The sequence below is a fragment of the Giraffa tippelskirchi genome, chromosome 3, assembly GCF_054371585.1.
Source record: "Giraffa tippelskirchi isolate mGirTip1 chromosome 3, T2T-mGirTip1v1.2.pri, whole genome shotgun sequence".
Taxonomy (NCBI): domain Eukaryota; kingdom Metazoa; phylum Chordata; class Mammalia; order Artiodactyla; family Giraffidae; genus Giraffa; species Giraffa tippelskirchi.
This window is the reverse complement of record NC_137277.1, coordinates 34,213,106-34,228,596: the sequence shown is the minus strand read 5'-3', so window position 1 is coordinate 34,228,596 and position 15,491 is coordinate 34,213,106. Positions and strand designations below refer to the sequence as shown.

At 44.9% G+C, this 15,491-nt stretch overlaps 1 protein-coding gene across 4 annotated transcripts in view; it reads left to right on the top strand.

The window, feature by feature from the left end:
* USP43 (ubiquitin specific peptidase 43) overlaps positions 1 to 9,800 on the top strand; it is a 49,138-nt gene extending 39,338 nt beyond the window's left edge. For 2 of the 4 annotated variants that reach the window (XM_081578345.1, XM_081578344.1), the window contains exons 14-16: positions 736 to 900; positions 8,069 to 8,654; positions 8,706 to 9,297. In XM_081578345.1, the coding sequence (XP_081434471.1) occupies positions 736 to 900; positions 8,069 to 8,654; positions 8,706 to 9,150 (1,196 nt within the window). In that variant the 3' untranslated portion in view covers positions 9,151 to 9,297. Of the gene's footprint in view, positions 1 to 735; positions 901 to 8,068 lie in introns of all 4 variants that reach the window. The other 2 variants (XM_081578343.1, XM_081578342.1) reach the window with 1 other exon arrangement.
* The last annotated feature ends 5,691 nt before the right edge of the window (positions 9,801 to 15,491 follow it).

Here is a 15,491-nt window from a genome sequence, read left to right as displayed (position 1 = left end):
TGAAAATTTTAAGTAGACTACACATAAGGTTGGAACAAAAACCTAAGGGAGGAAAATGTGAATGATAATGGCATTCATAAGTTGCATAATAAACCCTTGATCAATTTTAAGCTCTAACAACTTCTCAGGGTAATGTTAATTGTATCACTCTCTACAAACATATTGATGTGTCACCAGTTAATAACATTCAGGTAACAAAAGACACACTGGTACATCTCAGGTCAATAATGTGTTAAGCGTGTGTAGTATAACCCTGCATTAGTCCCATTAGAAAGGGAGAGGCAGTTATAAGTGATGTGGGTCCTTAATAGTAAGAAATAATCGCTTAACCCAACCTGAGAGCTATGTTTACTAAAGGAGAAAGTGAAAGTGTAGTCGCTCAGTCATGTCCGACTCTTTGTGACCCCATGGACTGTAGCCTGCCAGGCTCCTCTGTCCATGGGATTCTCTAGGCCAGAATACTGGAGTGGGTTGCCATGCCCTTCTACAGGGAATCTTCCTGACCCAGGGATTGAACCTGGGTCTCCCGCATTGCAGGAGGATTCTTTACCTTCTGAGCCACCTGGGAAGTTATGGTTCATCAATTACAGGTTCTCCTCTAGCAATTCACTTTCGTTTCTGTGGCTCTGCTCTGGTTCTGTAGTTCTGGGCTCGGGGATGGGAATCTGGCGGTGAGAAGTGTTCTGGGGGCCCCGAAGGATGGTCCAGCCTACCTTCTCTGTGTTCCCTCTGCAGGTTCCACCAGCTCCTCCTTGTCCGACCACTGGCTCCTCCGGCTCGGGAGCAGTAACGGCAGCACAAGGGGCAGTTTGTTGTCCTGGAGCTCTGCCCCTGGCCCTGCACGGCCCCAGTTGCCCGAGTCTGCCTTCTGCACCAACAGCCTGCCCAGGCAGGAGAAGGGTATGTTCCATCATGTCGGTTAAATTTGCTGGTCTTATTTTCATTTTCTTTTCTTTTTTTAGAATATTTGTCTATTTATTTGGCTGTACTGGGTCTTGGCTGCGGCACGTGGGATCTTTAGTTGCATCATTACAAACTCTTAGTTGGGGCGTGTGGGATCTAGTTCCTTGATCAGGAATGGAATCTGGGCCCTCTGGATTGGGAGTGTAGGTCTTAGCCCCTGGACCACCAGGGAAGTCCCAGTGCATTATATTCTGACTCACCCTATCTGGGCATTTCTTTTCTCTTCACGTTTTTTATGTGTGTACATTCTTTATGACTGCACATTTTAGGGTAGTGTCTGTTGAACAAAAAACAAAAGGCATTCTTTCCCAAGTTTGTCCATTCCCCATTAGCATGAGCCTCTGACAAGCTCATAAATTCACCCCAGATCTGTCCAGAAGTTTAGGATCTTGGGCCATTTCTCAGTTCTCCCAAGAAAAAATGTGTTTCATATCGCTTAAGGAGGCAACTTTAAAAGACAGCCAACTTTCCAACATAGGACTCAGACAGGGGTCAGGCATAGCTCTAGAAAACTCCCCAGAGAGACAGGGAGGGGTGGGGTGGAAGGAGAAGTAGTATTGGAGAGTCACTGACCTCCACACCCTTGCAGGCACGTTACATATCTCATCTCCTCATCCAGCTCTCTGGGAGAAGTGAGATGATCGCCCTTTTACAAAAGAGAAAGCTGAACCTCAGACATAACCAGTCACAAGCTCAGCTGGAAAGTAGCTGGGCTACAGGAAGACCTGCTCCTTCTGGCTGCCAGAATCCTGGCTCTGTGGCTCTTAGGTATAAATTCCAAATTCAAGTTTCAAGTTAGGACGCGGGTCAGAGCCTTGCTTCAAAAGAAGTGTTCCCTCTTGGAGTTTGAATATCATGGTGATAGATTTGGAACCTGTTTGAGAGGCCCTGAGATGGTTGAATATCCATCCTTTTTTTCCTGTGAGTACTAACCTGGGGCCAGATCAAAATCCAGCCCAGAGACTTTCAACAGTGGTTGGGCTTCCCTGGTGGGTCAGATGGTAAAGAATCTGCCTGCAATGCAGGAGACTCAGGTTCAGTCCCTGGGTCAGGAAGACCCCTTAGAAGGGAATGGCAACCCACTCCAGTTTTCTTGCTTGGAGAATTCTATGGATGGAGGAGCTTGGTGGGCTACGGTCTATGGGATTGCAAAGAGTCGAACATGGCTGAGGGACTAACAGTTCACTTAGTACTACCTCCTCTCCCTATGGGTATGTGGGAGAATTTTTTTTACTGTCAAAATGAGTAGAGAGGACAACTGGCATTTAGTCCCTAGGGGCAAGGAAGCTAAATGTCTTGGAATGCTCAGGGATGGTTCCACACAGCACAGACTTGTCCTTCCCGAGTGCCAGCAGTTCCCCTGCAGAGAAACACTGATAGCTTGGCAGTTTGATCCTTCCAATAGCTCTGGTTATGGGACCTCATAATAACGAAGGCAATTTAAACGAAAATGAACAGATCCAAATTTATGGGGACCACATCTTATATAATTGGGGATGAATGTTAGGAGAGGCTCTGTTAAAAAGAAAAGGGCAGAGAAACACTTTACTTGTGTAATTGTATATAAAAACATGACCATGTGAAAAAATTGCTGAGGTCCTTTCAGAGGAGGGGCCCTAGTACTAAAGCATTTCACTGTTGATGCTCCTGATGGTGAATTTCCTCTATGGCTTTTATTAAACCTCAAAGGTTTTATTTTCTCTTTTTCAGTGCTTTCCAAATAGTATCTTATTTCAGTTTCAATTTCCTCTTTGATCTTAAGGTTATCAGGGCGTTTCAATTGTTTAAGAGTTTTTAGTCACTCTTTTATTCTTGATACCTGACTTTATGGATCATGATCCCAGAATGTTGTTTTCAAAAATGATTCCCTTTTTGTGATCAAGTAAGTACACGATGATTATTTTGACAATGTTATTTGTTATTTGTCAGTGTTCTGTGTACACAGTGTACAAAATAATGTACATTGTCTGTTTGAGGAATGTGAGCTTTATATCTTAAGTATTCAGTTAGGTGAGTCGATTGTTGTATTCAATTTCACCATATCCCTTTTTAAAATTGAAGTATAGTTGATTTACAATGTTGTGTTAGCTTCTGGTGTACAGCAAAGTGATTTCCTGAACCTGCCTGCCAATGCAGGAGACATAAGAGACATGGATTCGATCCCTGGGTTGGAAAGATCCCCTGGAGGAGGGCAACCCACTCCAGTATTCTTGCCTGGAGAATCCCATGGACAGAGCAGCCTGGCTGGCTACAGTCCATAGGGTTGCAAAAAGTTGGACACAACTAAGCCACTTAGCATACATGCATATATAATATATATATTATATATATAATATATATATTATATATATTCTTTCTCAGATTCTTTTCCCTTGCAGCTTACTGCAAAATATTGATATAGTTCCCTGTGCTATATAGCAGGTTCTTGTTGGTTACATAATTTATATATAGTGAATTTTCATTTAAAAATGTTTTCTGTTACTCATTCTTTTCTTCTTATTTTTAGTGATTTGATCATGTTGCAATGTGTTCCCTTTTTCTCCTCCTTCACTTGGAAGTGCTGTTCTTTAACACCTTATTAATTGTTACTTCGTGCTTCCTAATATTTATAATCAAATGTATTATCCTGTTATTATATGGATATTAGAAGCCTGCTGTTTCCTGTGGGTCATTCTGTTTCAGCACTGCCTTCTCTCTTTCCCCCATAAGACGGCCTGTATAACGGTTCCATGCCATTCCCCCCAGTTGAGAGCTTAGAAATGTTCTCACACGTTCCTTCCGGTCTGTTTCTGGAGCTCCCCCATGTCATTCCCCAGCTCTTAGATTTTGCTGAGATGGTTTCCTACTATGTTCCAGATTGTCATCAGAATTCCTCTTGCTGTTCCTTTCCAGTCCCAAACACACCAACTTAACCTCACGTAACACATCCTAAGACCACCTGTTCCCCGGGAGGGTGGATGGTACACGATTGCCGGGTCCACTGGGACGCCGCTGTCTGTCTTCTTTTCATCACCCTCTGTCTTGCGGTCGTGGTGCTGACTTTTAGTGTTTGCTCCGAGTTCTTTTCAGGTATGCGTGATACGCTGTCTAACTCTCAGCAGAGCCGCAAATATTTTCTTTCCCCGTAAAGTATATGGTAGCTTGGTGGTGAAGGGCTCTTAGGTTACAGTTGTTTTTCTCTCGGGCATCTGTGAATGTTTTCCCACGGTCTATGAGGCCCCAAGGTTGCAGGTGAGAAGTTCTTTTTTTTCATGTGAGAGTCACTTGTTCTTTCTGGCTGGAAGCTTTGACCTTGGAGTTTAGAAATCCTACCAGAATATGCCTGGGTCTGTATTCGTTCATCAACCCTGTCTGGAATTCAGAACTCTCCTTCTCCAGATGCAGGTTATTTTTAAGGAAATGCTCTTTTTGTTTAATTATTGTCTTGCCTACTTTTCAAATTCCTGTTCTTTGCCTCTTGACTCTCCTACATCTGTCCTCAAAAGTCTCCTAGCTTTGCCCTGCAGTTTCTATCTCTTTGCCATTTTGCTCTGTGGCTGGAAACGCTGCTTTCACAATTAAAGAATTTGTGAAATGTACCAAATGTCATAAATTTCAAGATCACTTCAGGGCACTAATCTGAGTCTTAACAGTGACCCTGAATGCCTTCAGTTCATTTACTGAAATTTAAAACCTGAAAGTCACATATTTCAGTCTCCTGTTTTTCTACACTGGAGTCTCACTGACAGCTTTTGTCAGTTTTCTTTGGTGGCTCAAAAGAACCTGTTCTGATGGTTCTGTTTATTCATATTCTCTGACTGCCAGACCCCCTTTGTTTGCGGTTTAGTCCCCTCAGTCATGTCTGAGTCTTTTGCAACCCCATGGACTGTAGCCTGCCAGGCTCCTCTGTCCATGGGATTTCCCCAAATACCAGAGTAGATGACCATGTCCTTCTCCAGCCAGACCCCTTTAAGTGAGTTCTTACCTTTCTGTTTCTGCACATAGAGGCTCCCTCCACCCTGTCCTGAGTGGCGGGTGGTTCTTGGAGTAATGGACAGGGCTGGTGGCCTTGGCTCCTGAGACAATCTTTCTTTTATTTACTTGTTTATTTTTATTTTTGGCTGTGCTCAGTCTTCATTTCTGCCCGTGAGCTTTCCTCTAGTTGTGGCGATCGGGGGCTACTGTTCATTGCGGTGGCTTCTCTTGTTGGGGAGCACTCACCCTCCACCCACCTTCCCTGAAAGTGAGGTCCTTGGTGAACAGGAAGCACTGGCTCCCAGTGGGTGCTTTCGCGTTTATTTCTCCGCTCCGCCAAAGCTCTGGCTCCTTCTCAGATCCAACAAATAGAATGAAATAAAATCCTGATAGGCAAGGTGCTTTCTCCTGCATCTTGAGAAAGAGGAGCTGGGTGCTTTGTGGACACCTGTGGTTCCGGCGACAGGATGCGGGGTGCCCGTGCCCCTCCATGGGGGTGGGGGAAGAATGGAGAGCGGGCTCCGCCACCTGCCAAGGCTGCAATCGTCTCCACCCGTACTGAAAGGCTGAAAGTCACCGCTCTGTGACTCCTAATACAAAGCTTCTCTTTCTGCCCTTCCCCCGGGCTGTGGACCAGGAACAAAACCTTCCCACACGTCTCAGCCCCCCAGAACTGTTTTATTTCTTTTTTTTCCCTCCAAGGTGTGGGAATTTAATGATGGAACAACAACATCATTCAGGACTGGAATTACAAAGTGTTTGGGGGCGATGTTGTGTCCATCGCTGGCTAATCTAAAGTGCTTTAAAGAAAAATAAAAAATACCAAAGATTATCTGGGGCAAACCTGAAAGGCAAGATCTTCAGAACCTCGGAGATGCTGTCAGATGCCTCGTGGAGTTGATGGACTGTCTGTGCACCTCAGCTGGCTTACCTGCTTATGCGCTTTCCTGGCTGGCGGCTTGGGGACCCCTCGTACCTGCTCCTCTGACCTCCTGAGCACCCCCCACCCCCTGGTTCCTCTTCTTACAGCTCAGAGGTCAGCCTTGGTGGCTGCAGTTCTGCTCATTTTGGGAGCTGCGGGCCGTGCCCTGTGATGAGAGTGAAGGACTGGGGGCAAGAGGCTGGTGCCCTTGACCCAGGGTGACTGTCCTTGTGCCACGTGGGCTTAGCTGAAGAGTCCTTTCTCAGTGGTGACAGGCATCTCATAGATGAAGGTGTCTTAACGGTACAATGACCAATGACTTTTTAACTTTTAAAAATTGTGTTAAACACACATAACAACAGGGACTTCCCTGGTGGTCCAGTGGTTAGGTTTCCCAGACTTCACTGTCAAGGATCCTGGGTTCAATCCCTGGTTGGGAAACTAAGATCCCACAATCCAGGACAAAAACAAACACAAAATAGGCTTTGCCATCTTAAACATCTGTAAGTGTACAGTTTGGTGGTATTAAGTACATTCACATTGTTGTACGGCCACCAAAAACCACCCCTATAACTGTTCTCTTCTTGTAAATCTGAAACCCTGAACCTATTAAACACTAATTCCCTGTTCCCTCCTCCCCCAGCCCCTGGCAGCCACCTTTATACTTTCTGTGTCTCTGCTTTTGGCTGCTCAGAGTCCTTCTTAGAGGGTAATCATACAGTATGTGTCTTTCTGGTGAGTGGCTATTCGGGGTCCCATGAGATTCCATATGAATTTTAGGGTGAGTTTTTCTATTTCTGTTTAAAACCTCATGGGTATTTTGATAGGGATTGCACTAAATCCATATATCGCTTTGGGTAATATTGACAATTTTTTTGAATATTTAAAAAAATTATTTATTGTTCTTATTGCTATTTTATTTTTATTTTTTTGCCATGCCATGAGGCATGTGGGATCTTAGTTCCCAGACCAGGAATTGAACCTGCGCTCCCTGCCTTGGAAATGCAGAGTCTTAACCATGGACCACCAGGGAAGTCCTGACATTTTAACAATATTAAATCTTCCAATCCATGAACACAAGATCTGTTTTCATTTATTTATGTCATCTTTCATTTCTTTCAGCGATGTTTTTCAGTTTTCAGTGTACAAGTCACCTCCTTGCTTAAGTTAGTGCCTAAGGTTTTTTGTTTTTTGACACTGATTGACTATGTCTTCAGGAAAGATACATAGTCTTGGGTATATGTATGTACTCTTTAGAAATGTTGAGAGTAAGGAAAGAATTAAGAAGAAAATCAAAAACACAGCACCCCCATGGTTCCTTCGACACCTTGTCATTTTAGTATTTATTTCTCCGTACTTCTTTGTATGTTTTCATATGTACATATACACAGATCTATACTTATACCTGTGTATATATATATTTTTGCAAGTTGGATTACTCTTTTTCTAGACTCTGTATCGTCCTTAATAGTACATATCAAAAGCATCTTTCTATGTCACAAAATGCACAATGGAGAATCTGGCAATTCTAATAAAATTAAACACATGATCCTTTTCTTTTCTTCTTCTTTTTTTTAAGCCTAAGGGAGATTGGTGCATCTGAAAGGTACAGGCACCTAATTTAACCTGAAAAGGCAGGGATTTTTGCTGAGCATTCTGTTCCATGGCCATATTTAAGATGAATGAAAAGAATCTTAAATCTTGGGCCAGTGGCCTCAGAGACTGAGCTTTCTCAGGAGTCCGCACTGCCTGGCATGTAGCTACCTTCATTGGCCCTGGCTTGCCCTGTAGCTTCAAATATATAAATGGAGCCCATGAAACAGTGAGTGAAAACACTGAAGTTCCCAAATGCAGGAGCCATAGTGTCTTGTTCACTGCTATGTCCCCAGCACTCAGGATGGTGCCTGATCATCAGAGGTACTCGGTCAGTGCTTGTTGGATGTGGCTACTCTTACTGCTTGGGTGCTAAGCTGCTTCAGTTGTGTCTGACTTGGTTGCGACCCCATGGACTGTAGCCTGCCAGGCTCCTCTGTCCTTGGGATTCTCCAGGCAAGAATACTGGAGTGGGTTGCCATGCCCTTCTCCAGGGGATCTTCCCAACCTAGGGATGGAACTCAGGTCTCCTGCACTGCAGGCAGATTCTTTACCATCTGAGCCACCAGGGAAGCCCTCACCCTTACTGCAGCTGGAGGAAGAGTCAGGCACTGATGCTCTTGGTGTCTCTTTCAGGAGCCTTGGAGTCCAGGCCTTTGGCACGGGGTGTCCAAGGCCGCAGCATCAGCATGAAGGTGCCCACACCTTCCCGAGCCAAGCAGGGGGCCTTCAAGACCATGCCCCTCCGCTGGTCTTTTGGCCCCAGGGAGAAACCGCTGGGTGCATCCGTCGAGCTGGTGGAGTACCTGGAGTCCAGACGGAGACCTCGGTCCACGAGCCAGTCCATCGTGCAGCTGCTGACGGGTCCTGCCGGTGGTCACCAGAAGTCACATGCCACCCTCTCTGTGGAGAGTAAAGACAGTAGACGAACCAGAGACACAGTGCTGGCCACAGCGCCCTGCCCCTCTGGCCATCCTGGCCACTGCGTGGTCCCTGACAACTCAGATGGCCCGAATGCAGCCAGGAAGCTCAAGGAAAACTCAAGTCAGGACATCAGGCTGCCCAAACAGTTTGACTTGCCCCTCACGGTGATGTCCTCAACAGAAGATGATGGGAGACGAGCCCGGCCTGAGGGCCAAAGGACCACAAGCTGTAAGGGAAGTGGCCTAACTGGGAGCAGTGGCCAAGCACCACCCCTCAAGGAGGGTCCAAGCGCGGCGACGTTACCTAGAAAGAGTGCAGACGGTCGCCCAAATAGCTCAGGCAAGATGAGGGCTAATGGAGAGAGAAGGGACCCCGAGACAGACAGATTCCCACAAGGGACCCTCACCCTTCTGAGGTCTGTGTTTTGGAAGAAGGAGATCAAGAAGAGGGACAGGCCAGAGGCAACCCCCAAGGCGGCCCCCGTCTCCCTGGTGAGCGGCAGGCAGAGCCCGGCTGTGGATGGGGAGGCCCGAGGCTCGTCTCCATCCCTCAGGATTCGAGAGAGCCTGGCCAGGGGCCCGGCCGGCCACCTGGAAAGAGAGAGGGACGTCCGGTCAGCGCCCAGCTCTCTGCTCCTCCCTCGCAAGACTGACAGGCCCCCGAGGGCCAGCGCCCTCGGCATGTCACAGAGGAGTGTCCCGGGGGAGCAGACGTCTTTCGGCAACTTGCCGAAGGTGAAGTACCACACGCTGTCCTTACGTCGGAAGAAAACCTTGCCTGAGTCCAGCTTCTGATTGTGTGTTCGGCGGGAGCTGCCATTCTCTCGGCTCTGCACCAAGCACCTGTGGGCAATCTGTGCTGAGAGTGGGATTGGGGAAGCCAGTTGTCTTGTCTTGACCCCTGAAAATAAAAATTTCTGGTCTCTGCGTCTATTTCCAACACCAAACGTCTGAAAAGACCTTCCTGTGTTGTTAGCTGTTTGTATGTTTCCACACCACCAGAGGGTGCTGGTTGGTCAGTATAACCATTTCAGGGCAAGAACTGCTGCTGTTTTAAGTAATTCCAGGGCCTGAGTACTTGTACTAAGGAATGATTAATAAGAATCTTCAGTACCGAATCAAATATTGTCATTGACTTCTCCTAAACTTTTTTTTTTTTAATAATGGACTTAAACAGGAAAATCTTTTCCTCTTGATGTTTCTCTGGGATGAAGCCAAAAAAGAAGTGGTAGTGACACTAAAGCAGGATTCTAGAATGAATGGGAGAAATGACTGAGATTTTAGGAGAATATTTAATATATAACAATTGTATTAAAGTTTTTCAAGGTATTTAAAAAAGATAACTATTTTGATACTAGGGGGAAAAGGAAGTTCTTTTTTTTTTTTTAATTAACTGTGAGATCTATGTACAATTTTAATAAAAGTTCATCCGTGAAACATGCAAATAGCTCTCTGAATTATTCAAGTTAGACACATGCTCTTGTTTCTGCTGCATAAACTTAGCTCGTTGCTTTTTTCCCCCATAATTGGACTTCCCTGGCAGTCCAGTGGTTAAGACTCTGCCCTTCCAATACAGGGGGCACAGGTCTGATCCCTGGTCAGGGAACTAAGATCTGCATGCCACATGGCACGGTCAAAAAAATAAGTTGATTTCCAATGTCATGTTCATTTCAGGTGTACAGCACAATGATTCAGTTATAGACAGATGGATCCTTTTTCAGATTCTTTCCCCTTATAGGTTATTAAAAAATATTGAGTAGAGTTCCTTGTTGGTTATCTAAACTCATTGCTGTTGATATCAGAAAGTCATTGATTGCGTTGTTTCTGAAAATTTAAAGTACTTTTAATTAAAACGACTTGCTGTTTGCTAAGGAAACAGAAGTCTCCCAGGTCTCTCTCTGGAGAGCATGTACTTTCAAGGACCAGAGTCTGAGCCTATCTTGATGGATCATCACCAGGGTTCTTGGACTCCTTAATGATAGAAATTGATGACAGGCCAGAGGAAGAATTCAAGCAAGGCTTTACTGGGACTTGTGCTGCAGCAGGAGGGAGCAAAGGCAAGCAATGGGTGCCCTTGTTCCCTCCCTGCGGAGGGCAGGCTGGTCCCTAAAATGAGGTGAGGGTCTGAGGGGCGGCTTAGGTGGTCTGCCCACCCCCTTGGTGGTGCTGTGTGCAGAGATCACAGGCAAGACCCTGCTATTGCTCCCTGCCCCTCAGAAGTGGCAGCTGGGTTTTGGCCTTTTTGCATCTTCTCGTTTATAATTTGGGCCAACTGCCCATATGTGCAGTTATTTTTAGTCCCCTTATAGTTTCTTTGTATCTGTTCCTCTGAGATGTTTGTCCAGGTGCAAGCACTGCAAAGGGTCCCAGGTCCCAGCCTGTCTCAAGGTGACTGTCCTCTGTTTCCTAGAACTTTGCACTTTTCAGTAGCTGTTTTAACAAATATTGCCTCACTTATGGGGAAGCTGCTAAACCTAACTCTGATAGAGAAATCCTTTTCCAGATTCCCTTGTAAGTTATTAAAAACATTGAGCATAGTTCCTTGTTGGTTATCTAAGCTCATAGCTGTTGATATCAGCAATGATATCAGATAGAGGGCTTGACAGGTAAGGTGACTGGAGAGTCTATTTCAACAATCCATTTTCTAGAAATACTTCCTTTCCGTTTAAGACACGCGACTTAAATTAAGTCTTTCCTCATACACTTGGCATGACTCATTGGTGTGTCTCTGCTACTGTTCTTTTTCTAAGAAGGAAGAATGAAGTTCTTTTTCTTCCCCATAGGAAAGACTATGTACTTTTGAAAAATTGGAGTATAATTACAATATTGCATTCGTTTCAGCTGTACAGGAAGTGAATCAGTTATATGTTTACTTACATCCCCTCCCTCTTGGGGCTCTCTGCCACCCACCCCTCCACCCCACCCCTCTAGGTCATCACAGAGCACTGAGCTGAGCTCCCTGCGCTACACAGATCATCTATTTTACTAGCTATTTTACACATGGTAGTGTATGTCAACCCTAATCTCCCAGTTCATCCCACCCTCCCCTTCCCCTGCTGTGTCCATGTGTCCATGCTCTAATCTGCCCGGCTGAAATAGGTTCATCTGTACCATGTTTCTAGATTACAACAGCCAGGACGTGGAAGTCAACCTAAATGTCCATCAGCAGATTCCTGGATAAAGACCATGTGGTACACATATACAATGAAATATTACTCAGCCGTAAGGATGAACGAAATTGGGTCATTTGTAGAGACGATGTACTTTGGATTACCACTTCCAAGACAGAACTGAGATGACAGAGGAATGAGCAGGGGGGCCCACCACCTGACACCAGAGAGATGTATGTTATCAGTGGACCAGAGTGCATTTCAAAAGAAGCCTGTGTTTTCTTCAAGTCTTAATCCACGTGCTCTCAGGCAATGGGGAAGACATAGTTGTCCTCCCGGGTTATGGGAGTCTAGAAGTCCTCCTGATGTATCTGGTTCTTTCTCCTCTGTTGACACTCATTTATCATCTTTCACTCCCAAGCTCTTCCTAAGCCCAGCCCCACTTCCTTTGTCCTCTAAGGGGTTGGGTTGTGACCCACATGTGACCCAGGCTTCTCCCTTTTGAACACCCGTGGATATCATGAGCAGGGCCCAGTTGTTAGCAGTTGTCTCTGTAATACACTACAGATTGGAGCACTTGCCCTAGGCTATGGATTTGGAATAGGAAGAGGCAATTACACTTGGGCCCTGTGCTTATATCTGCCATGCCACACCTTCAGCAAGGATGCCTGAGTTCCCTTGTGTCACTTTCCTATCTAGAGGGACCTGGTAGGGAAGGCTGAGAGAACAGGGCATGGGAAAAGATAGGGTCAGATTTCTGCCCAGATTGGAGGCCGAGACTATCAGACACAGCAAGGCCACCCTCAGTTCTGTCGTTGGTGAAATGGATTTTTCAGTTGTTCCAATGACTCAGTGTTGGTGTGAAGACTAAACGGAGTCTTGGGTGGGGTGGGGGTGGGGTGGGGGTGGGGGGCTGCTCATTGGAGATGGTGAACCGCATGCAATTTTGTGGACTTGTTATTGCTCTGCTCTACAGAGAACCCCATGAACAGTATGAAAAGGCAAAAAGATAGGACACTGAAAGATGAAATCCCCAGGTCGGTAGGTGCCCAATATGCTACTGGAGATCAGTGGAGAAATAACTCCAGAAAGAATGAAGAGATGGAGCCAAAGCAAAAACAACATCCAGTTGTGGATGTGACTGGTGATAGAAGCAAAGTCTAACGCTGTAAACAGCAATATTGCATAGGAACCTGAAATGTTAGGTCCATGAATCGAGGCAAATTGTAAGTGGTCAAATAGGAGATGACAAGAGTGAACGTCAACATTTTCGGAATCAAAGAACATTTAAAATGGACTGGAATGGGTGAATTTAACTCAGATGACCATTATATCTACTACTGTAGGCAAGAATCCCTTAGACGAAATGGAGTAGCCATCATAGTCAACAAAAGAGTCCGAAATGCAGTACTTGGATGCAGTCTCAAAAATGACAGAATGATCTCTGTTCGTTTCCAAGGCAAACCATTCAATATCATGGTAATCCAAGTCTATGCCCCAACCAGTAATGCTGAAGAAGCTGAAGTTGAATGGTTCTATGAAGACCTACAAGACCTTCTAGAACTAATAACCCCCAAAAATGTCCTTTTCATTATAGGGGACTGGAATGCAAAAGTAGCAAGTCAAGAAACACCTGGAGTAACAGGCAAATTTGGCCTTGGAGTACAGAATGAAGCGGGCAAAGGCTAATAGAGTTCTGCCAAGACAATGCACTGGTCATAGCAAACATCCTCTTCCAACAATACAAGAGAAGATTCTACACATGGACATCACCAGATGGTCAATACTGAAATCAGATTGATTATATTCTTTGCAGCCAAAGATGGAGAAGCTCTATACAGCCAGCAGAAACAAGACCAGGAGCGGACTGTGGCTCAGATCATGAACTCCTTATTGCCAAATTCAGACTTAAATTGAAGAAAGTAGGGAAAACCACTAGACCATTCAGGTATGACCTAAATGAAATCCCTTATGATTATACAGTGGAAGTGACAAATAGATTCAAGGGATTACATCTGATACACAGAGTGCCTGATGAACTATGGACAGAGGTTCATGACATTGTACAGGAGACAGGGAACAAGACCATCTTCAAGAAAAAGAAATGCAAAAAAGCAAAATGGCTGCCTGAAGAGGCCTTACAAATAGCTGTGAAAAGAAGAGAAGTGAAAAGCAAAGGAGAAGAGGAAAGATATACCCATTTGAATGCAGAGTTCCAAAGAATAGCAAGGAGAGATAAGAAAGCCTTCCTCAGCGGTCAGTGCCAAGAAATAGAGGAAAACAATAGAATGGGAAAGACTAGAGATCTCTTCAAGAAAATTAGAGATACCAAGGGAACATTCCATGCAAAGATGGGCACAATAAAGGACAGAAATGGTATGGACCTAACAGAAGCAGAAGATATTAAGAAGAGGTGGCGAGAATGCACAGAACTATACAAAAAAGATCTTCATGACCTAGATAATCACGATGGTGTGATCACTCACCTAGAACCACACATCCTGGAATGTGAAGTCAAGTGAGCATTTGGAAGGATCACTACAAACAAAGCTAGTGGAGGTGATGGAATTCCAGCTGAGTTATTTCAAATCCTAAAAGATGATGCTGTGAAAGTGCTGCACTCAATATGCCAGCAAATTTGGAAAACTCAGCAGTGGCCACAGGAATGGAAAAGGTCAGTTTTCATTCCAATCCCAAAGAAAGGCAATCCCAAGAATGCTCAAACTACTGCACAATTGAACTCATCTCACATGCTAGTAAAGTAATGCTCAAAATTCTCCAAGCCAGACTTCAATAGTACATGAACTGTGAGCTTCCAGATGTTCAAGCTGGATTTAGAAAAGGCAGAGGAACCAGAGATCAAATTGCCAACATCCATTCAGAAAAACATCTATTTCTGCTTTATTGACTATGCCAAAGCCTTTGTGTAGATCACCACAAACTGTGGAAAATTCTGAAAGAGATGGGAATACCAGACCTGCCTCTTGAGAAATCTGTATACAGGTCAGGAAGCAACAGTTAGAACTGGACATGGAACAACAGACTGGTTCCAAATAGGGAAAAGAGTATGTCAAGGCTGTATATTGTCACTGTGCTTATTTAACTTATATGCAGAGTACATCATGAGAAACGCCGGGCTGGATGAAGCACAAACTGGAATCAAGATTGCCGCGAAAAATATCAATAACCTCAGATATGCAGATGACACCCACCCTTATGGCAGAAAGCGAAGAGGAACTAAAGAGCCTCTTGATGAAAGTGAAAGAGGAGAGTGAAAAAGTTGGCTTAAAGCTCAACATTCAGAAAACTAAGATCATGGCATCTGGTCCCATGACTTCGAAATAGATGGGGAAACAGTGGAAACAGTGACAGACTTTATTTTGGGGGGCTCCAAAATCACTGCAGCCATGAAATTAAAAGATGCTTACTCCTTGGAAGAAAAGTTATGACCAACCTAGACAGCATAACAAAAAGCAGAGATATTACTTTGCCAATAAAGGTGCATCTAGTCAAGGCTATGGTTTTTCCAGTAGTCATGTATGGATGTGAGAGTTGGACTATAAAGAAAGCTGAGTGCCGAAGAATTGATGCTTTTGAACTGTGGTGTTGGAGAAGACTCTTGAGAGTCCCTTGGACTGCAAGGAGATTTAACCAGGCCATCCTAAAGGAGATCAGTCCTGAATATTCATTGGAAGGACTGATGCTGAAGCTGAAACTGCAATACTTTGGCCACCTGATGTGAAGAACCAACTCATTTGAAAAGACCCTGATGCTGGGAAAGATTGAAGGGGGGAAGAGAAGGGGACGACAGAGGATGAGATGGTTGTATGGCATCACCGACTCAATGGACATAAGTTTGAGTAAACTCTGGGAGTTGGTGATGGACAGGGAGGCCTGGCATGCTGCAGTCCATGGGGTCGCCAAGAGTCAGACACGAATGAGCGACTGAACTGAACTGAACAGAGAAAGCAGCTATAAAATAGGTTTGGAGCCACAGTGACACCTGGTGGCCATTCCTCTTATTGC